Source organism: Camellia sinensis, chromosome 2 (assembly GCF_055761805.1).
Source record: "Camellia sinensis isolate YWXY chromosome 2, ASM5576180v1, whole genome shotgun sequence".
NCBI classification, from domain to species: Eukaryota; Viridiplantae; Streptophyta; class Magnoliopsida; order Ericales; family Theaceae; genus Camellia; species Camellia sinensis.
Window position 1 is genome coordinate 205521228 of NC_138962.1, and position 23346 is coordinate 205544573.

Genomic DNA, 23346 nt, shown 5'->3' on the forward strand with positions numbered 1-23346 from the left:
TTACATAGATGAATGGGTTGACAACAGCTGCCTTTAGGATTGGAGGGGTATCGGAGAGATTTTGTGTTGCACCTAATTTCCAATTTGTCAATAATACCTCTACAGATTTCTACACATTGTTGAAGAAGGCACTATTTCATGGAACACGAAGTGCCCAATCTACCATTACCATACATCTCTATCTCTAAACTTCCAGTGCTTGTCAAGTTATGTGATGTATTACTACATGATCAGTTGTAAATCATGTAATTGAGAGCATAAATCCTAAAGAAAGTGGAGGGATAGGACTGACTTCATGGCTGGATCCTATGGAAAGGGGACTATTCTTTTTCCACATTAATGAGACTATGGAAGACTTGCATCGGTTGGAATGTTTTTCCTAGATCATACATTATATAGAGGAAGTGGATTTCTTGGCAAGGGAGGCATTGTATAAAATTTTGTGACTAGATCAGAAGTTTGAGAAAAATAAAAAATATAGCAGAAAGTTCATTTCCTTCATTAAAATTTTTTATAAAAAAATAATTAAATAAATAAAACACAATTTTTACTCCTTTCTCCAATTACAAACAAAACCAGAGACAAAACAAATAACTCAGATATATGAACAAATACATTGCAGAAGAACCCCATTTTCAATATCATTTTTTTTCTGGTTATTAATCAAAAACTAATGGAATAATACAATATATTACCTAAAAGTTAAAAACAAGATGTTACACCTACATCCTCAATCTTTTGCCCAAGTCAAACATGCTAAATTCTCAAACAAAAGTTCAAAGAATGGGGTGCTCAATATACATGAATGCTGAAGTGGGACAATAAAAGTAGAATAAAAAATGAATATATAAACAAGGGTAAAATTACATCTCCTCTCTTGAGGTTTAAAAACAATTACAATTAGCCTCAGACTTTTGACATAATTACACTGATTTCCCTTGAAATTTTAATCTATATAACAGTTAGGTCCTTTTTCATTAATAATTCATTAGCTGTACGAATGAAAAATGATGTTGTCATCTCTTATTATCTACTAAAATGTATATTCATCCTTATTTATTTCAATGTTTACCATTTGCATTAGTTTCAGTTGATTTAGCCTTATTAAAAGGGAGGTCAATTTAATTATGCTAAAAGTGTGGGGCTAACTGTATTTTTCTCAAACTTCAGCGGAGGTGAGTGTAATTTACCCTATAAACCAAAAAAAAAAAAAAAAAAATTCAACTCACCTTCTGCTGTAAATTTGGTGAAGGGAAGACATCAACCAGCTGTGATCCTTTTCTTGAACTCTGCTCTCGGAACTATGATCCAATCCATCCCCAGAACTGCTCTCAGTGTTATCAACAATAAAATTAATTCTTCTTGTTGTTATCTGCCAAAGAACAACATTTCCTTTGTTTAGTGGAACTTATTATGACCATGTATCAAAATATAAATCAAAATCAAAAACAAAAATTCCCACTACTGAACAAATAATTAGTATCAACAGTAAAATATTCACAACTCGATTTGAAATCTTTATTTTCCGTGCTCATCGCTTTGAATCTTTTCATTTTACACATCTATTTCACAGATATCAGATATGTAAAGGCTGAGAATTAAAAATAAAACTAAAATGAAAATGAAAATGAAAATAAAAATAAAAAAGCAAAAAGGATCAAGAACAGGATGTAGAGATTAATGCATGAATAAGGAAACTTACTTGAAATGTTCCTCGTAAAACCCTTAATGGCCGGACCATCGACGATGGAAGCTCAAGAACAATTGTTTCATCAAGTTCGCTAGGAACATAACCAGGGGCAACAGCAGATGGATTTTCCACCAAGTCATGTCTGCTAGGAGCTGGAGGATCTTGAGATTCCACTGATGGCCGCAGGGGTTGCTCAGCCATCCCAGACATCCTTGTCTCAATGTCCCCATGTTTTTCGACTTCATTTTCCCTACCCTCTAAATTATCAATGCCTTCCTGCTCCTCATCCTCATTTACTATGTCCTCCATCGAGATAGCTTCAGCTGCCAAAATAGAGGCTTTAGACGGACTAATGACAATCTCTTTATCCTGCTTCAAGTCCATACGATCTTCATAATTTGCTGCAGCACCCAAATGGTCATACCCTCCGTAGTTCCTCCTCAAACATCGCCTCATCCTTGAAGAACTTTCCATAAGGTCTAGCTTCCAGAAAACCTAAACATCCATAATTTTATTGTAATAAAAATTAAATATAGAGTAAGATCATTGAATCAGAGATATGCCAGTGTTGTGAGGCAATTAACATACACGCTCAGGATTGCATAAATGGTCTCTGAATGGCCCAAAAAGACAATTCATCTCTATCAAGCAATGGATGAGTTTGCACCATGCACGTATTCCAGTACATAGACGATGTCGGGTTATTAAATCAACTTGTGCCCGCCTGTCAACCTGAAAAAATGCACAAAATTAGGACCATTTATATATGTTAGTTCACTAAGTACCAGAAGCACAAATTATACCTCTGATCGTTGCATGTTTCTAGCTAATGCTAAACTTCCAACAAGGACAGCAATAAATTTATATGATAAAGCATTAAAATCTTTCCCATAAACTGATTTTGAATCAACTGATTGCAAGCATTCCATCCAAGCAGTTCCCATGGCTTCAAAAAAGTTCCATCTCTTTACACGCTCCATATCACTTTTGCTCCTCCTCTGTGCAGATGTGGCCATTGCCACAGCACTGAGACCTCTTCCAGAACCAATCTTTGCATTACGTTCAAGATCACGTGCAGCAGCCAAAGCAGCTGCTTTAGCAGCAGCCTTGTCCTTTGGAATGGCTGGCGATTTGTTAGGTACCTCCAAAGGTTTTTGAAAGCTTGAAAATGTTTGAAGCCGAGTTGTTTTTCGCTCAAGCAATGACGAGTCACGCCGAAGATGAGTAGCTGTTGCAGGTGTTTGGGTTTCTCCACCAGCAGCTCCAGCAGCAATCATTGCCAATGCCATTGCAGCAGGTGGAGATGCAAAAGCAGCAGCCCAGTTAGGAGAGATCATGGCAAGAGCAGCCTGAACAATATCATATGGGCATTTCACATATTCCAGCAAACAAAATTATAAGCATCACTATGAGCAGATAAGATAGCAAAAGAGACAAAGAGTGCTCTATTTGCAGCATTAATAATGAAAAAATGCATAGAGGTTGATAAATTCATTTAAAAAATTCAAAGTGAGAGAGAGAGAGAGAGAGAGAGAGAGAGCCCAAAAAAATGTCAAAACATAATGAGTAACAATTCATAACTGCTCAGAACAACATTGAAGTTTCCATATGGATCAATGTCTATGACCTAGAAAGGTCATGTCTCAGATAAATTTTTGGTTTGTGTAAGTTAACTTTTTCAGATTATTCAGTTATATGCTTTTCTCCATAAATCCTTGTCCCAACTATTTCAAATTCACTGCAATCAATTTTCCTTTTCAAAATAAACCGTTTTGTTTATTTTATATTCAAAATCAACAATCCATAATGCTAAAAATTCGCATACCCTTTCACCATTCAATTTAAGACTCCCAACCCTTAAATTGCAATCAAGCACTCCCAACAATGATTAATTGCAAATTCGAACCCCTTTCTACCTAAAGATCCAATGACTTTTTTTTCTGCCCTTCTAAATACCATTATCAGAGGCAGAGGATTACAACTGTTTGTTCAAATTTTAAACTGCAGGAGGCATGAGTAAAAACAGTCACTAGTACGTCAGGTGTAAAAGCGAGATGCAGGTGTTACAAAGGGAAACATCAGGAGTAAGCAAGGTGCTTCAAAGGAAACCTTTTGGTTCTAGATTAGAAGCTTTAGAAGCTACAGTTCAATTCCTAGAGGCTTCTATTGATGCTGCCCTTTGTCAACAGCCAGGACTGCATATTGACAAGCCAACATGCAAGAAGAACTTTTTTAACATCTGAAATTCAGGAGCAACAGTTGTCTACCATATCCATATCTACAAGTCTACTCTGTTGAAACTAATGATACAGACCCTTCAGATCATGTAAAGCAAACACAAGCTTATCTCTGCTCTGTTAAAGAAAGCACAAGGGACACAACACCAAATCCAAGAAAATTAATGTGAAGAAAGATAACATGGTAAATTTTATGTTCCAAACAAACTAAGAATGCTTCTGGCATAAAGGAAGTCAATGATTTGTAATTGAAAATAACGTAGAACCATGTCATAGAAAATGTAGACACTTGATTTCCTCATTGTTGCTTCTGTAAGGGAAAGTCAAGTCAAATGAATTCCAAAATTTAAAGCATCAAATGATGACCTTCAATTAACATAACTCAATGTCGAATTTTTTTTCACTGTGGAAGGGGAAGGAACAACAATAAAGAGGTGTACTGTAAATTTCACACATAGCAAGCATGAGACATCATTTGGTTGTCCTAGTTTGGTTTGACACTAGTTTTACATTTTTTAAAGGTCAGCAGCAGCTGCCAGTGCATTTTTATTCATGTTATTATTAAGTTTTGTGAGTGAAGACCATTTTGGCAATTTAAATTTATAGGCCAGAGGGCTGTAGTAGTTGGTCCGGTCTGATTTTAGGTGAACTTAGGTCATCTAAAACCTTTATATTTGATCTTTATAACATCTATAATGTTTTAGACGTCAAATTGTAAAAATTTTCAATTTTAAAATCCAAGAACAAATAAACAATATTCCAATTGCAGACTTGTATCTCGGTCTGCACTACTTCCCTACCACATTTTTTAATTTCCTTGAGGATGCCCCTGCTTATTTAGTTTTCTGGATTACCTTTTCTCCATAAAACTATTTACTTAAGAATAAAGAATAATCTCCTGCCAGCCTAATAAGGCATGATGCTCTGTGATGAATATACACATGCATATAGTGTAACATTCCATGCACCACTTGTTACAATTTCTCTTTGCACCATCTTATTCTGAATTACAAACAACAGCAAAAAAAAGTAAAATTCCATTCCATCAAAAAAAAATTAGAATAGCTATACAGAAGCCTAACTGATTAATATTAATTGAAAACTCATATGCCATGCTTTAGAAACGAAGGGAAGCTGAAGTTAACTAACCTCTACAGGCAGTGCATCTGCAGCCAGTGCACGATCATCAACAACAAGAGGATTCAAACCATCTGCAGTAGCAAGTTCATGAATTCCCGCCAATAGAGGGCGCCACCTCCTCAAAACAGCAACAAAGGGTGGTAAAATGGAATCTAGATACTGTTTACGAAGAGGACTTCTATCCCTGCCGACAGTATGCCACACCTGCATTGTGCATAAGATAATAACACAAATGGTAGGACCAACGGTGCATGAAGTAAAACAAATGCAACACTAGATGACAACAGTAACCAGTTAGTCAAAGAAGTAACTAAATCTTCAATCTATCAGAGCAAGCTAATCCCGAAAAAAAACTAACCTCAGAATAGAGAACACAAGATGCAACCAATACTCTCTGTCTCTTGGACTCAGAAATTGGCATGTTCAAAACAGGTGAAAGAACACTGTAAATCATTAAGTACAAATCAGTTTTCGCCTACATATTAGTGAAAGCATGATTACAGACATGACATCAACAAAATGATGCAGAAACCATTGGGGGTACAAAATCCTTGTAAAGCAACTTTAATGAGCCTATGTACTATACGATCACTACTATCCTGATATGGTACCCCAGAGGTGATTTTAACTTAAATCACATGAGATCATAGAAGAAAACTGTCCAGAATGAGGTCATTTAGTATAACAATTAATATCTAGAAGATATGCAAATTATATTAAAAAAATTAAATAAATGAAATGGGTAATAACATGGAACTAAAAGGGGAAACGGTACATAAAATTTTGTCCCACAAATTCAAATTTTTGGGGACAATTAGGGTTATCTTTTTTTATCATAAAAGATCTGGAAAATCTCTACAGTGTAAAAAAAAAACAAAAAATTAAAATAAAAAAAAAAGAAAAGAAAAGAAAAAAAAAATGATGGAAGGACATAAGTAGGTAAGGTCCTATTACAGGTATGTATAGATCTCCAGCTAAGTATCTATATCAGAAAAAAGTAATGTGCAGACATTAAGCAGTTTAATTCCTTATGGTTAAGTGACAATGTGAGTAGTAGTGACAATGATGTCTAGATGATGACAAGAGCAAGTGAGATGCATTCACCATGTCACAAGGAAGTCCAAAAAAAGACCAACCTTTCCATAATTAAAGATTTGAAAGCACAGAAATGGAAAGAGTCTACTTCAATATAGACTCCATTTGTTCTAACAAAATTTGTTTTCCCAAATTAATTTTTTCCAAACAATTGTTTGAGTTTTATCAAAACAAATTCTGGAAAAAAGTACAGTTTGTCCAACAAGAAAACATGTAGCAAGCTCACTTCCAGCAAGTAGTTTCCAGATAAACAGCTGACCACAGACTTGAAACGATTCAAATAAAAAATAGAAAAAAACAAAAAGAAAAAAGGAAAACGCACACACACACACACACAGCCAAATTAATTCGAAGTTAGCCAAGGAGAACTACAATCTCCACCGTAATGTTGACCTCTATATCTGATACCCTCTCCTTGAAAGATGCCATAGCAAACTTAACATAATTTGAATTTTATCTGAGCAAGATCTAGCCTCATATAGCTGGAAATTTGATGAGGTCAAAACCCTTGAAACTATCATTTCTATAGTGATGTCATGATCATACACCTCGCATGGGTTATCGATAGTAGTTCACAGAACAGAACAATTAGAGTCACCAAGGAGACACAAAGCTACTATTCAGACTCTCAAAGATTACAGATGTTGAAATTTCTTCCAATAGCTTATTTTCTTTTAATTATATTAACAAATAACAATTTCCATTCATATCTTAACAACAGCACAACAAAACATTTAACACATTATGCATTAATGGGGAGTGAAGGTCTGGCATCTGCTTGAAAGAGGAAGACACCAAAGGCCAAAAAGAAGAGATTGGAAAGGCTGATGTAATATCAAATATGTAATGTTTTTGTTTTTGTAGAGATTGGAAAGCCGTGTGTAATATGTAATGGCTATTTTTTTTTTTTTTTTTGGCTTTCTGAATGATGAGGCTTAATTGCTCTTAATTATTATTAGTGAATTTATATTTACTTTTCCAACCATCATTTCCTGCTTAGTATTTACAGCCAGTCCTAAGCCCAGATAAGAAGGAAGGTAGTGTGTTAGGATGACACCTAATACATAAAAATTCCCATCAAATTATGAACATGAATCTGAATATGAATATGCGAGTAAAGACTAGGCATTCCCTGTAAGTAATGTGGTGTGCTTGCTTTCCAGGGTTTCAAAATGGGCAAGGGTCGCCGTGGTGAAAAAAGGCAAGGTCCTTCTTGCGCTTTCATGGACAAGCACAGGTAAAGAAGTTGCCCAAGCTGGTAAGTTTAGATTAGCGACTTAGAATGTAGAAACACTAATAGACAAAACTAAGGAATTAGTGGATGGTATGATTAGAAGAGAAGTTAGTATAGCATGTTTACAAGAAACTAAGTGGGTAGATCAAAAATCAAAGGAAATAAAAATACTAGGTATAAAATTTACTATACTGGTAAAAACAAATGGTGTATGAATAATTATAATTAAACTTCTAAAAGTTGAGGTAGTAACAGTCACTAGAATAGAAGGAATACTACTAATTAAACTTGTAATTGAAGAAAGAACAATTAATGTCATTAGCGCGTATGTGTCCCTAATAGAATTGGAAGAATGTATTAAAAGATAATTTTTGTATCAACTGGATGATTAATGTAACAAATACCTATAAACGAGAAGATAATTATAAGTGGAGATTTCAATGGTCATGCAGAAAAAGTTAAGCAAGGGTATGAGAGGGTACATGGTAGATATGATTTTGGTGACAAGAATGAGGCCAAAGAGGGCATATTAGATTTTGCAGTAGTATTTGATTATATAGTAATCAACACCTTCTTTTAAAAGAGAAAACACTTCAATAACTCCTAAAAGTGGGTCACATAAGAGTCAAATGGATTATTTTCTTGTGAGGAAAATAGATCACCTAATATGTTTTTCGACTTTTAAAACAAATCACCTAATGATTACAAGGTTATCCCCGAATAAAGTTCAACGTCACAATTTAAGCTAACAATACTAGATATAGACATTAAAAGGCAAAATCAAACTAGAAAATATATTAAAAATCTACAAACCAGATGATGGAATCTAAAGAGAGAAATTAGAAATATTTAGGGATAATAAAATGTTTAAAGAAGCAACGTAGAGTTTGGAAGGTGGAATGCATTAAAAGAATATTGAAAGAAATCCTCAAAGAGTCAAAAGAAAAAGATCTTATATGTAAAGATACTTGGGGTGGTGAAATAGTGATGATATATATAAGCCGCAGTAAAACAAAATGTTTTAAAAAATGAAAGAGGATAAAAATGAAAAAAAAAAATTAAGAGATACAAATTATCTAAAAGGACGTTAAAAGCATAATTAGAGATGCTAAGTTAAAAGCCTACGACAATATTTATACTAGATTAGATAGTAAAGATGGAGAAAAGAATATTTACAAACTTACTAAATTGAGATAAAGAAAAACAAGAGACTTTAATCACAGATTATTTTTTAATATCCCTTTGCTCCAAACTACCAAAGGGATATTTTATTAAGGAAACAAGTTGCTTATTTGCTTCCTGGAACTGTTGAATGAAGAGCACAAACAAATGAAGAGTCATGCATTTCAATTATTAGTAGTTTGTTAGTGATGAAGGCAATCAAGAACTTGTCTAAAAGTTAGATATCGAATCTAGATATAGGTAATCATGTCAACTGAAAGCCTGGTCCTTCAGAAAGTACCTCCACAGCAATGCTGATCGTGGTTTCCTTGTTGACATTCGAGCATTGTTATTTGTGGATAACATGTTGCCTGCATGTTGAGGTGATCCCTCCAATAATCCATCCTCAGTGTTTACATTCCTCAGAAGCATGCCATCTTTACCATCATCTTCTTCCCTCATCGAAACAAGCACCATTCGGAGCATGCACAAGAATGGTTGGTCACTGTCCAGCAACTGATAAAGAGCTGCCATGCCTCCCATTCCAGTACCAGATCCTCCTCCAATACCAAGACCACCACCAAGTCCAGACTCATCTAACAACAAAGCTTGGAGCATGGAAACTGACTTCTGTATTAGAGGAAGTTCAATCCAGTTTCCATTTGCATCTTTCTCCAAAGCCGAATTCCAAGAATCCCAGCCACTGCCACCACCACCAAAGCCTGTTGTTTTCGAAGGAAGTCCAACTCCATACCACAATCTGCTCCTGTATTTCCAACCCTCAGCTAAATCCGTGGCACAACTTCCATATGACACAAAAGCACAGCAAACAGATTCATAAGGTTCAGTTGCTGCTGCTGCAGTAAGCCGTTCCATCACTGATGTGGAAATTTGCCCATTTGCATCAGCCATTGAAGCAAGAACCTGATTGAATTCAAAATAGGTTTAGATCCAAGAAGAGAGGAACCAAAATCGACAGGAAAAGGACTAAAATAACAAATTGAACTATATGAGATTTTACCCTTTAAAAAATACAACATAACACTAATTGCTAAAATTTAAAGGAAGATAAATTAATAGGCAAAAATCTACATTGTTTTTCTTTTATAATTTTATCCTCCAAGTTATTTCGCTCAAACTTACAATATGTTTTATGTGTGTCTAAGCAATGGACATATGTGTTTCCCAAGTGTCCGAAATGTGTCTAAATATAAAAAATAAAAAATAAAATAACATGACACATTTGGACGTGTCTGGCGCATGTTGAGAAGTGCTGATGGGTGTCGGACACGGACAAGGACACGACAAGAACATGCACCTTCTCGGAAGTATCCATGCTTCTTAGGTTTCTAGTTGGTTAATATGGAGGTTTAGAAGTCACTGTCTTTATTTGTAATAGAGTCATAGTGCTAAATGGAATAGCAGTTATATTTCCTGCCATTGCCTCTATCTACAGTGATGGCATAGTTTAGAATAAACTAGTGGATGTGCAATGCTCAAAGTAATCAAAACCACGTTCACAATCCAATTGAAGACAATCCTAGAGATAAAGAACAAAATACGCAGGAGACAGATGAAAAATGAACACAGAAAAACAGTAAAGACACCAAAGATTATCTATGTAGCCAAATAAAGCTTTTGTGTGCACACATAAAGATAATTGCATACATACATCAAGAGAAAGCCCTGCAGAGTCACTAGCCGATGATTTTCTATCACCTGTCACTTCCAAAGATTGTCTACCAGTTGAAACAAATGAACGAGGCGAAGCAGAACCGGCCGGAAGACGTGAGGTACTATAAAGTTTACTTTGTAACCGTAAATGATCTTCAACAAGCATTAAAATCACAATTGCATTCTCTACCAAAGCCACAGAGAGTTGGGCAGCATTCTCTGCTCCTGCCTTAGCATCTTTAGGTGGCAACCCCTCAGCCGCAACACCAGCAGCAGCTGCAGCAATAATTTGAGTCTGCCACAAAATAAATAAATAAATAAAGAAAGAAAGAAAGAAAAGTTGTTTGTAGACTTCAAAATAATTTTTAAGATTTAAATCCTCTCTTTTTTTCCTTTTGTTTTTTCCTTTAATGAAATAGCTTTTCATTTTTATTCCAGCAGAAACAACAAAGAATACCAGTCATGATCACTATTTCTGAGGGTATTATAAAGAAAAGTTGCAAACAACCAAAAAAATAAAATTCTGAAAGCACAAAACAGACAGTTGTCTCAAGAGTCAAAGCCCTTGTCATTGCCTTTGGAGGAAGATGTAGTTTTATTTTGATGAATCTAATATGTTTGTTATTTCTTTATTGTCTTTTTCTTTTTTATTTGTTTTTCTTCTGTTTCTCTCTTTCCAACCCCCTTTTCTACGTCCTTAGATTTGAAGCATTTTTCATGCTTCATTTCTGTGGTACTTCGTCACATATTTTGATAATACATCCACTTAGCTTATTATCCATGCGGGGCAATAAAAAAGAACTGTTACATTGTTTCCAAGATCTAAACTAAAACTGAAGTTCTGAATTGACTACCTGAACCTGGAGTTCTCTGGCAGCAAAGTCCAGCAAGTCACCTAACAACCTTCTTTTGAAAATAGGCAATGATTCCTCACGTCTTCAAAACATAAAGAAGACAACAATCCAAGTACATCAAACTCAATAATTGAATTGTCGAGACATTAATGATTGAAGAAAAAATTTAGCGTTTGCTAGTGACATAAAGTAGTACCTGACCCGTTGGTCTCCCGTGCTAGATCCACCCACCATAGAAAGCCATTCTGCACAATGAATGGTAGCTTCAATATCCTGTCAAAGGGAAGTAATGACCAAACAATATAAATGAAACTGATTGAAACTAGAATTTAAGAAAAATAGAGCACCTACATGGCACCAAATGAACACAATTTAACAAGAAGGAAGTATCTTGAGGTACACAAAAAAGAATAGTAAAATTAACAACCGCATATTCTCCTAAAAGCTTGCTGCTACATTATTGGCTAATTAGCCAAACAAATGAGTGTAGAAATGAAAAAGAATTAGCCAAACAAATGAGAGTAGAAATGAAAAGGATACAAAAACTTATCTAGTGTGCGCAGGGCATATAGAAGAATCCAGAGTGATGTCCCATTGAGCACCACTTAGTACAATTTACTTTACCAAAAGGATAGAAATAGATAAATTTATGCCATCATTATCAACATCCTTGGTATAGTTGCATTGCTATAACTTTTACTCATTTCAGTTCAGAGTTGAGCAAAATATTGTTATCTTTAAAAACCTTCCAAAATTAGTGTTGACCAAAAACTATTTCGCAGTCTAGGGTAGGTTTTCATTTTTTTTTTTCCATTCAGCTCCATCAAGGGCTACATGCTTAGTTAAATTAAATAAATTCATATAATTTTCACTACCATGTCCCATGTCAGCTTAGGGCTCCTCCTGGCATCTCCATTTATAGTGATCCTATCACTCTTCCTTACCGTTGCATTTATAGGTCGTCGTTGTACATGACCAAGCCGTCTTAACCTGTTCTCTCTCTCGACTTATCTTCAATAGGTGCTACTCCTACCATTTCAGGAATATATTCATTTCTAATTCTATCTTTTTTAGTCTTACCGCACATCCATCTAAAAATCCTCATCTCATCTCATCTCGGATACACTCATTTTACATACATATTTCTTAGTTGCCCAACACTTGGTCCTGTAAAGAAAAAAAAAATTCTCAACTACAGCATCAATTTCAGCTAGAGGCGTTGAAAGCCTCCATTAAAAATGGAGGCCTGTATCTTGAAAATCCAAAAACATCCACTTTATTTTAGGCTTTTAAAGCCTCTACAGAGAATGAAGACTTCAAAAGGAAAATTAGATTCACCATTGAACACGGAAATTGTGTCATAAAATACTTGTAAAAGGCTTTTTTAAATATTTGAAAGGGTTTTAAAATCCTCCAATCTAAGTGGATGCATAATAACACAAAACTTAAACTTTGAGTGGAAGCTTTAAGGGCTTCTACTAATTTTTTTTATTTTTTTTTTTTATTTTTTATTTTTTAAAAAAAAAAGAAGAAGAAGAAGAAGAAGAAGAAGAAGAAAATATGCCATTGTTGCTATTCTATTGACTCTGAATTGTGTTTTGATTGATTACAGGTATACAAGACAAAGACGACTAAAGCTACCTTCTTAATATCAAATGCTTAAGCATTTTGAACAGCCGGAAGATGAACAAATCTAGACAAAATGAGCCTTTTATAGTCAAACTAGCCTTGTGCAGTGATACACTAGGGCCCCCCCACTGAGTTTTGGGGAAAAAATTCACTTTTTATACAGTTTCAGAATTAAATTTCAAAATTACTCCAATGAAATTGTAAACTTGCCCCCAATAAACTTCAAGAAATATTAAATTTTACCTATGGTTTTAGAATTAATTTCAATGTGCTCTGTTAAATTTTAATAATATTTTTACCTATGAATTTAGGGCAATCTCAAATAAATAGGAACTTGGAAAATAATTGCAAATCAATAGAGTGCAAGCGAGAACTGGACTAGCACAGTTCTCACTTGCATAAGGCACATGTCTCACTTGCTCTCCATTAATTTGCAATTCTTTTTCCTGTTTCCCATTTATCTGATATTCCCCCATGAATTTATAATTTTTTTTACTTCCCCCTCTGAGATTTTATTTTTGCTCCTTGAAAATTCCCCCACTTATTTTATTTCCCCTCATATTTTTTTTGGATAAATTATTTTATTTCCTCTCATATTGCCCTCTCTCTATGTTGTGTTGCGTATATTGTTGATTTCTTTGGTTGATTTAGAATATTTTGGAAGTGTAATACATCAAATATGAAAAGGAAAAAAAAAAAGTACAAAAAATCATGTATAGTTCCAGATAAGTTTTTTGTCTCCACTGGACAAAAGTTCTGGCCCTGCCCCTGGAATTCCCTGTGCTAGTCAAACTACATGAAAGGAAGGGATTAATAGGTTATGTTCCCACTAGCAGATTAGAATAAGAAAGCACTACGATTACATAATGGCCTGCTACGCAACTGTAATGGCTGTCACATATCTGGTTTTTATTCCCATCGAAATATCGGTTGTAATGAATAGCAAAGATCTGAGTTGAGATTGAAATTGAAAGAGTTGACTTTTAGGGAGCAAGTTTCTTGGGCATAAAAAGCAAAGATCAAATGGTTGAAGGAAGGGGATGTTAATTCAAAAAAATTTCACAAGGTTCCAGACGGGAAAAGGAAGAAGAAGTTCATCAAGAGATTGGAAGTAAGCCCAAGGATAGTGAAGGAAAAGGAGAATCAGATTGTCAGTGGCATTTATGATTTTTATTCTAAGCTTTATTCGAAGGAAGAGGTGTACAGACCGGAGATTGAAGGATTTGAGTGGGCCACCATTGATCCGGCAATTGCAACATGGCTGGAAAGGCCTTTTGATGAAACAGAAATTCGAGAGGCAGTTTTTGATTGTGAGAGAGACAAAGTTCTAGGTCCGGATGGTTTTTCCATGGCTGTCTTTCAGGATTGTTGGGAGGTGGTGAAAGGGGATTTGTTGAGAGTGTTTTTGGAATTTCATGAGTCGGGGGTTGTTAATTTGAGCTCAAATGCCACATTCATCTGTTTAATTCCTAAGAAAGTGAATGCTCTAAGAATTGGCGATTTTAGGCCTATCAGTTTGGTAACGTCACTGTATAAGATTTTGGGAAAGGCTTTATCAAAACGACTAAGGATGTTTTTAGGGGATACTGTGTCTAGGGTGCAAGGGGCTTTTGTGAAAGGAAGGCAAATCTTAAATGTTGCCTTAGTGACAAATGAAGTAGTGGAGGAATATAGGAGTTCAGGGAGGGAGAGAGGGACTTATTTTTAAAGTATATTTTGAGAAGGTATATGACCATGTAGATTGGCAGTTTTTGGATTTTGTAATAGACAAGAAGGGATATGGTGGGCAATAGAGATCTTGGATTAGGGGCTGTTTGTTGACTTGCAATATGTCAGTCATAGTTAATAGTAAATCAGGGGAATGCTTTAGGGCTTCGCGGGGGCTACGACAAAACCCACTATCTCCTTTTCTTTTTATTTTGGTGGCTGATGTACTGGGAAGGATGGTCGATAGAGCTAAAGAGGCAGGTCTTTTTGCGAGGTTGGAGGTGGGGAGGGCTATAGTTAGTGTGACTCATTTACAATATGCGGATGATACCATATTTTTTTCTTCAGGGGATGAAAGTCAAATGGTTCATCTTTATTCGATTTTGAGACTTTTTGGGTTTATTTCAGGGCTTACGGTTAATTTGGGAAAAAATCAACTTCAGAATAGGGCGTCACTTTTAGGATGTGGTATAGAGTCACTTCCGTTTAATTATTTGGGTCTTCCATTGGGGGGTAATCCTAGGAGTGAAGTTTTTTGGACTCTAGTGGTGGAAAAGATTGGCAAGAGATTGGAAAGATGGAGTAAGGCTTTATTATTACGTGGGGGGAGATACACTTTGGTTAAGACTGTTTTGAGTAGTATTCCCATTTATTATTTATCTTTGTTCAAGGTTCCGATTAAGGTGGCAAGGTCACTAGAAAAGTTGATGAGAGATTTTCTTTGGGAAGGTAAGGATGAGGGGAAAAAGAATCACTTGGTGAATTGGGAGTTAGTGTCGCTACCTAAGGAGAAGGGGAGTTTGGCTATCGGTAATATTGTGGCTAGGAACATGGCCCTTCTTGGCAAGTGGTTATGGAGATTTTCACTTGAGACTGATTCACTATGGCATTCGGTTATAAGAAGCAACTATGGGACTCATGACAATGGTAGGGATTCAAAGGTGGTTTTGAGGGGTAACTGTCGTGCTCCTTAGAAGTCAATTTCTCAAATTTTCACATGTTGGTCTTATCATCTTTCTGTAAGGGTGGGCAATGGGGAACTTGTTCGATTTTGGGAGGATGTTTAGATGGGTCAATCTTCTTTTGCTACTGATTTCCCACATCTATATAGAGTGGCTCGTTCTCATAATTCTTCAATTGCTTCTATGGCTTGCTCACTTTTGGCTCCAATTTCCTAGAATTTTGATTTTTCAAGGAATCTTAATGATAAAGAGGCTTCACAGTTGACTGGCCAGAATTGATCATTTTTCTTTATCTCCTCTTTTGGAGTTCGTCCGGGATATTTTCTTGTAAGTCTTTTTTTGATTACATCATTGATAATCCTCATGTTCCTTAGTTTCCTTTTCGCAAAAAAATATGCAAGGCTTGTGCTCCCCTAAAGGTAAAGGTGTTCATGTGAGACTTGGTTCATGGAGGCATTTTGACAAATGATACATTGCAGAAAAAGAGACCTAATCGTTTTCTAAATCTTCAGTGGTGCATTCTGTGTTGTAAGAATGGGGAATCCGTGGATCATTTATTCTTGCATTGTCCAATAGCTTTGAATTTATGACATAGATTGTTTTCTTTGGGAAATGTTATTTGGGTAGCCCCAAAAGGTAGTGTGCATATGCTCCTAGTTGATTTTTGCACATTCGGAGGATCGAAGAAAGCCAAAATGCTATGGTCTTGTGCCGTCTTCGCACCTTTTTGGGTTCTATGGATGGAGAGAAATGCGAGGTTGTTTGAAAATAGGTTCCGAGAGGTGGGCTGTTTGTGGGATAATCTTTGTCACTTAACTTCTTTCTGGGTGTCGGGGAACTGTTTATTTAAGGGGGTTCCACTTTTTTTGTTAGCTAGAGATTGGTTGATGGGGTGTGATATGTAAAATTTTGCCCCTGTTTAGCTTGTTATGGGTATTCAGTTTTTGTATTTTTTGAATTCTCGTTGTCCTTTTGTAAGAGGATGTCTCATCCTCGCTTCCTTTTTTGATTTATCAATAAAGCTTTGTTGTTGATCCAAAAAAAAAATGAGTAGCAATGTTGGCCAAAATCATTATGTAACAGTAACAGCGCATTTTTAAAACAATAATCAACCTACAAGCTCTAAGGGAAGGACGAGAAAAACAGGTTCAAGAAAATGGAAGGTTAAGACCAACATGTCTATGAAGAAAGCAGTCAATAGGTCTGCATGAGTCGGAGTCCATAGATTTAATTTAAAACAACAATCATGAAATGGTCAGAGAACAAAAGAAAGAGCCCACTAGTGAAGAGTGATGGCAGGAAACTACTTATATTGGAACTAGTGAACAGACAAATTATCATAACTGCACCTCCTGGTCATGAATTGGACAAGCCGAGCTTGTATATGTCTAGAATCAGCTAGTAAATAAGCCATTATAAAATTTGGCTTACAACTATTTTGGTGGGAGAACAAAATTTAAGTTAGTTACCTAACCCAGCTCAAGCTGTTTATAGACAGCCTAATCCACTTTGCTACCCTGGAAGTGAGAAAGAAATCAATAACAAAGATTAATGATTGAATATATTGCTGTATAAGGAGTATCCTGAACTTTATACCTCTTTCTCTTTTTTTGTCCCATGATTTACATATGCATAGCAAAGAATCATAAATAGAAGACAACATCAAAGCCAAATTCCACTTCACCATACTTTCATAAATATAATAATCCAAAATGTCAAAAGTTGTTCATTCTAAATGTTCAATATTCAGAAATCTCAAGAATTTTCAACAGTTCAGCTCTTGCTCAATGATGACCATAATTGACAGCATACTTGAAAAATGAAGCATGCTCCAAGATCAATTGGGTCAAATGTGAAGGATTAAAAAATTACACAAGAAATCAAGTAGCTTCCACAAGAGTATCTGTGAGAATATAGAATATATTATTGTGTGTTGTGTACAAATTAGAGTCCTATTAGAGACATGATTGTGTTAGAGTCCTGTTAGAAACATAATTATAATTGTATTTGTATTTTCCTTTTTGGTTTAGGATTTAGGGCTATATAATCTAAGGTCTGATTGTAATCTTTGATACATTGAATATATGAGATACAGAAAACTATTCAGAAATCTTACGTGGTATTAGAGCCGTTCTCTGATCCGAAACCCTAGAGCCGTCTCCATTACTCTTTTGTTCGTGCTTGTGCTTGCTTCTCCCAGGCTCATTCTGGTTCGACTTTGGTGTGTGATTGTGCCTCATCTCAGTTGACTCATCTGCTCATTCTGGTTCGTGACCCATCTGCTCGTGATTGTGCCTTGTCTTCGTCAACCCATCTGGATTTCTTCTCTGTTTGTGCTATTTGGTAGTCGCACCCATCCAACGGTTCGACCCATCTAGTCATCGCCTCCTCACAGCTCGTCTTCTCTCTCTAGCTCTCCTTCGTGGTCAACCCATCTTGGTTTTGCAAGACTTTGATCCATCTCTAGTTCAGTCTGTCGAAACCCCTAGTTCTCTCTCTGGTTCGAAGCTCTCTGGACAAATTTCGCGACCTAGCTGATTCGCAAGTCTTTGACTCGCGACTTCTTCTCGCTGCTCTTTGCCTTGTGATTGTCCCTGGTGTATGGTTCTCTGGTTGCTTCGTCGCATCTACTGGTTGCATCGAAGTGAAGTTACCTCTCAGCTTCTCTCACTCCAAAGGGTTATGTTTGAGGCTGGTTCGACCCATTGGATTTTTGCATCTGAAATCCTCTAATATTGGATTATTGTCATATTATTTTCTGATATTACATTTAGACCTCGTACTCTTTTGGTTGTTATACTGTGATGTTGGATATATTGGTTTTGTTGCCCCATTAGCTTTCAGTTTATTATGATAATGACAGTTTCTGCTTCTGTAAAGCCCAAGAAAGGGCTCCTTGCTTCAGATGAGTGTGCCTACTGCCATCAAAGGGGTCATTGGAAGTACCATTATCCCAAGAATAGATGTCTGCCTGTTCAATCTCCTGCCGATTTTACAGCATCTGCTCCGACTCCTGATCCTGACTTAACTTCCTTGACTGCTCAGATTAGTCAGCTTCGGCATATATTGTCTAACTCCCAGCCATCCCCATCTACCTCCATTGTTTCCTCTCTTCATTCAGGTTTGCTTGGGTCTTCTTCAGGTATTTATTCGTCTGCCTGGCTTTTTGACTCTGATGCCTCTCATCATATGACTCCCCATCTCTCTTTACTTCAAAATTGCACTCCTCCTCCTTTTCCTATTACTGTCAATACTGCTAATGGGTCTGGTATGTCTGTTATATCTGTTAAGTCTGTCCTACCGTCTTCTATGTCTACTGTCTCTATTCCATCTGTTCTTTATGTTCCTCAATTATCTGTCAGTTTATTATCTATCAGTCAACTTGACGCCTTTGGTTTTGATGTTATCTTTTCCTCTTCTATCTGTTCTGTGCAGGATCGGATGTCTAAGCAGCAGATTGGGACTGGTCGTAGAGTTGGGGACCTCTATGTAGTAGAGAGCTTGCATCTGCCTTTGACAACCTCTCCAACTGCCTTTTCCTCTTTTCAGTTAGATTCTCTGTCCAGTCCTTTCTACTTATGGCATTCTAGATTAAGGCATTTGTCTGCTGACCGCTTGCGGTCTTTGGCTCAATCATGTATCTTGGGAAAAGTTTCTCCTAGTAAACTTACTGAATGTCAAGGGTGTAAACTCGCCAAGATGACAGCCTTACCTTTTCGTAAAAGAACTTCTATATCTGATACACCATTTTCTTTAGTTCATACTGATATTTGGGGCCCTTCTCCTATTCTCACCAAAGGGGGTTCTGTATACTATGTGTCATTTGTTGATGACTGCACCCATTACACTTGGGTTTATCTTATGACTCATAAGTCTGATTTCTATCAGATATACCGTACCTTTCAGTCTATGATTACTACACAGTTTGGGTCTACTATTAAAGTGTTACGGTCTGACTTGGGTAGGGAATATTTTAAAACTGAGTTTTGTGCGTATTTGGCCAATTTGGGTACCATTCACCAAACTTCCTGTACAGATACACCTGTCCAAAATGGTCGCACTGAGCGTAAACACCGTCATCTCCTTGAGACAGCTAGGTCTCTTCTTCTCTCTGCCTCAGTTCCGGCTCCATTCTGGGGGGAGGCAGTTCTTACTACTGCTTTTCTTCTCAATCGCATGCCTACTCCCATTCTTTATAGTCGGTCTCCTTATGAGTCTTTGTTCTCCCAACTTCCTAACTACTCTCTCCTTCGTGTGTTTGGGCCTGCCTGTTTTGTCCTTCTTTCCCGCAAAGATAGGACCAAACTTAGTGCCCGATCTGTCCTCTGTGTCTTTTTGGGTTATAGTCCTACTCAGAAAGACTATCGGTGTTACGACCCTGTTTCCCGTCGTCTTTATGTCTCCCGTCATGTTTCTTTTCTCGAACGTCTGCCTTACTTTCAGCTTCCTCCTGTCACTGCTCCGGTTTCCAAAGAGGATTTGGTTCACATTGACCCATTTCCTTCTGAGGTACCGTCTGATGAGTACATCCCCACAGTTCCTTCTGAGCTTGTTTCATCTTCTCCTCCTGCTTCACCTCTGGCTGCTTCTCTTCCTTCAGTTTGTTCTCCTTCCCCATTGTTAGTTTATTCTCGTCGCAAGGCTCCTTCTCCACCAGTTGTTTCTACCCCTACTGTTGATCCTCCTGCTGCTGCCGACTTTGATCCTGCTGCACACCGATATCCTACTCGAGCGCGTCATCCTCCAAACAGGTTAGGTTGGTCTAATACATGTTTTTCTGCCTCTTATCGTACTTTTTTGTCTGCTATTCACTCTTTTTCAGAACCTCAGTCTTACAAAGAGGCATGTCAGGACCCTCATTGGATTCACGCTATGGACGATGAGTTGTCTGCTCTACAGAAAACTAGTACTTGGGAGCTGGTTCCTTTGCCTGCTAGTAAGAACTTGGTTGGTTATAAATGGGTCTACAAAGTCAAGACTCATTCTGATGGGTCTCTTGAGCGCTACAAAGCTCGTCTGGTTGCCAAAGGTTTCTCTCAGGAGTATGGTATTGATTATGAGGAAACATTTACCCCTGTTGCCAAGATGAGTACTGTCCGTACTTTAATCTCTGTCGCTGCTATTCGTTCTTAGCCTCTTTATCAGATGGATGTTAAGAATGCTTTTCTTAATGGTCATCTTACTGAGGAGGTTTACATGCGTCCTCCTCCTGACCTTCACCATTCCTCTGGTCAGGTTTGTCGTCTTCGGCGTGCTCTGTATGGTCTAAAGCAGTCTCCTCGTGCTTGGTATGATCGATTTCAGACTGCTGTTACCGAGCTCGGGTTTCATCCTTCTGCTTCCGACTCTGCTTTATTTCTACGACATACATCGGCTGGTTTTGTTGCTCTCTTACTCTATGTGGATGATATGATCATCACTGGCTCGGACTCTTCTGCTATCTCTGAGGTCAAGCAGCATCTCTTCCGCACCTTCGAAATGAAGGATCTGGGTCCATTACGGTATTTTCTTAGTATTGAGGTTGCTTCTTCTCCCAAAGGCTATTTTCTGTCTCAGGCCAAGTATGCTAATGAAGTCATTCATCGTGCTGGTCTTACTGATACTAAGGTTTCTGATACACCTATTGAGCTTAATGTGAAGCTTAACTCTATTGATGGTGTCCCTCTGGATGATCCCACTTTATGTCGCGAACTTGTGGGTTGTTTAGTTTATTTGACTGTCACTCGTCCTGATTTTGCTTATGTTGTTCATGTGGTTAGTCAGTTCATTTCTGTTCCTCGCTCTACCCATTGGGCTGCTTTGGTTCGCGTTCTTCGTTATCTCAGGGGTACCATCTTTCAGGGCTTATTGTTGTCCTCTACTTCCTCTTTAGACTTAGTGGCTTATGCTGACTCTGATTGGGCCGGTAATGTTACTGATCGTAAGCCTACGTCTGGTTTCTGTATGTTTCTTGGAGATTCCTTGATCTCTTGGAAAAGTAAGAAACAATCAGTCGTTGCTCGCTCTACTACCGAAGCTGAGTATCGTGCTATGGCTCATGCCACTGCTGAGATTGTTTGGCTTCGTTGTCTCTTGTCTGATTTGGGTGTCTCTCAGTCCTCTCCAACACCTCTCTATTGTGACAACCGCAGTGCTGTTCAGATTGCCCACAATACTGTCTTTCATGAACGGACGAAACATATTGAGATTGATTGTCATTTTGTTCGCCAACATCTGCAGTCTGCCTCTATCTCGCTTCCTTTCATCCTTTCGGCTTTGCAACTTGCGGATTTCTTCACCAAAACTCACACTACCGCTCGGTTTCAGTTTCTTCTTAGCAAACTCTCAATGTTTTCTGCTAAAACACCTTGAGTTTGAGCAGGGGTGTGAGAATATAGAATATATTATTGTGTGTTGTGTACAAATTAGAGTCCTATTAGAGACATGGTTGTGTTAGAGTCCTGTTAGAGACATAATTATAATTGTATTTGTATTTTCCTTTTTGGTTTAGGATTTAGGGCTATATAATCTAAGGTCTGATTGTAATCTTTGATACATTGAATATATGAGATACAGAAAGCTATTCAGAAATCTTACAGTATCAACACTGTAACAATAATCCATGGACTAACAGCCTAAATATTGAGCATAATTTTTAATTGGTACAGAATATGCAGAAAGATTTGTTTCAAATAGAAGGGAGAGGGACATAGAAAAAGAACGAAAAAAGTGAATATGATTAAAAAAAAAAAAAAAAGACAAAGAAAATCAACCTTCCATCCATCCTTCAGGCGCATTGAAAACTCTAACATGATTATCAAGAAATTGTGTATCAGATCTTCTATGTCTCCCAAGCTTGAAGAATTTGAATTGTTACTTGCACCTTTCTGTGGGAAGAACTAATATAATTAAAATACATAACAGAAGAAATGCACCAAGTCAAGAGTTCTACAGATAATAACACCATCACCACCAGAAAGTACTGATTATGTGTCATTTTTTAGCACCAAATTTGAAAAAGGAAAAACAATAATGACAAAGAACTTTCAACATTGAGGATGAAAAAAAATTACCTCATAATTTGAAATAAGAATCTCCAAAATCCACTCGGGCCATTCCTCCATTGTAGTGAGACTACTTCTATTTTCTGGATGACTGCAAGCTAAAATCAGAAGATCCTGAAATCAAATAAAAGGGAACAGATAAGAAACTATAAATAAATATAAAAAAAGTAAGTCAATAAGCAACAAATCAAGTGGAAAAAAATACGTCATTGCAAATTAATTCATAACTAAATTTTCCAATCCTGCGACACTGCACACCCAAATACAAAGACTGTACTAAAACAAGTTATCCAGCTGAACAAATAGTACCGTCCAAACAATGCCCTTGTGTGATAACTGGAGGCTTTGTATCCAGTCATCACTCAACGTTGAGTTTGAAAATGCAGCTTTAAGAAGGCCAGGGATAGATACATACCCAATCCACCCATCCTATAACCTAAGCGACAAGACCAGCACTACGCAATGGCCTTAATTTGTGAATGGTAATGACACATTGCATTAAACTCACTCATTTTTAAGGATCCCACAGTCCTGGTTCCAAACAATATCAATGTCACACTGAATTGTATGCACACAGCATAGAAATACAATGCTTAATTCAACTCAAAAGGCCTAGTCTCAGCTATTCAGGCCACAACAAAAATATAATAAGTCCACACTTAGAATGACAAACCAAAAGATAGTACCTGCAATGCCCGACTTTGAAATGCCCTAGGTGCATATGGAAGTGAACGCAAAAGAACCAATAAAAGTTGTAAATGTTCAAAGTGATGACCAGAATCATAAAAGTTTAGCCCATCCTCCGTTGAAGAAGCATTTATCTGAAATCAGAATACAATATACATTGACATCAGATCTGTCGATTAAACAAATATAACTATGCAGCTGCAAAATTCAAAGATAAACTTGGGATTGCTTAA

At 36.9% G+C, this 23346-nt stretch overlaps 1 protein-coding gene across 2 annotated transcripts in view; it reads right to left on the reverse strand.

Annotated features, from left to right (window-relative positions):
* The window catches only part of LOC114293925 (WD-40 repeat family protein / beige-like protein), a 53171-nt gene that overhangs the window by 19971 nt on the left and 9854 nt on the right, over nt 1–23346 (reverse strand). For both annotated transcript variants that reach the window (XM_082916648.1, XM_082916649.1), the window contains exons 5-17: nt 23113–23247; nt 22436–22540; nt 22136–22249; nt 11282–11358; nt 11086–11167; nt 10230–10526; nt 8859–9481; nt 5426–5510; nt 5077–5271; nt 2494–3039; nt 2279–2422; nt 1703–2185; nt 1230–1372 (exon numbers count right to left, since the gene is read on the reverse strand). In XM_082916648.1, coding sequence (XP_082772774.1) covers nt 1230–1372; nt 1703–2185; nt 2279–2422; nt 2494–3039; nt 5077–5271; nt 5426–5510; nt 8859–9481; nt 10230–10526; nt 11086–11167; nt 11282–11358; nt 22136–22249; nt 22436–22540; nt 23113–23247 — 3029 coding nt within the window. The remainder of the gene's footprint in view (nt 1–1229; nt 1373–1702; nt 2186–2278; nt 2423–2493; nt 3040–5076; nt 5272–5425; nt 5511–8858; nt 9482–10229; nt 10527–11085; nt 11168–11281; nt 11359–22135; nt 22250–22435; nt 22541–23112; nt 23248–23346) is intronic.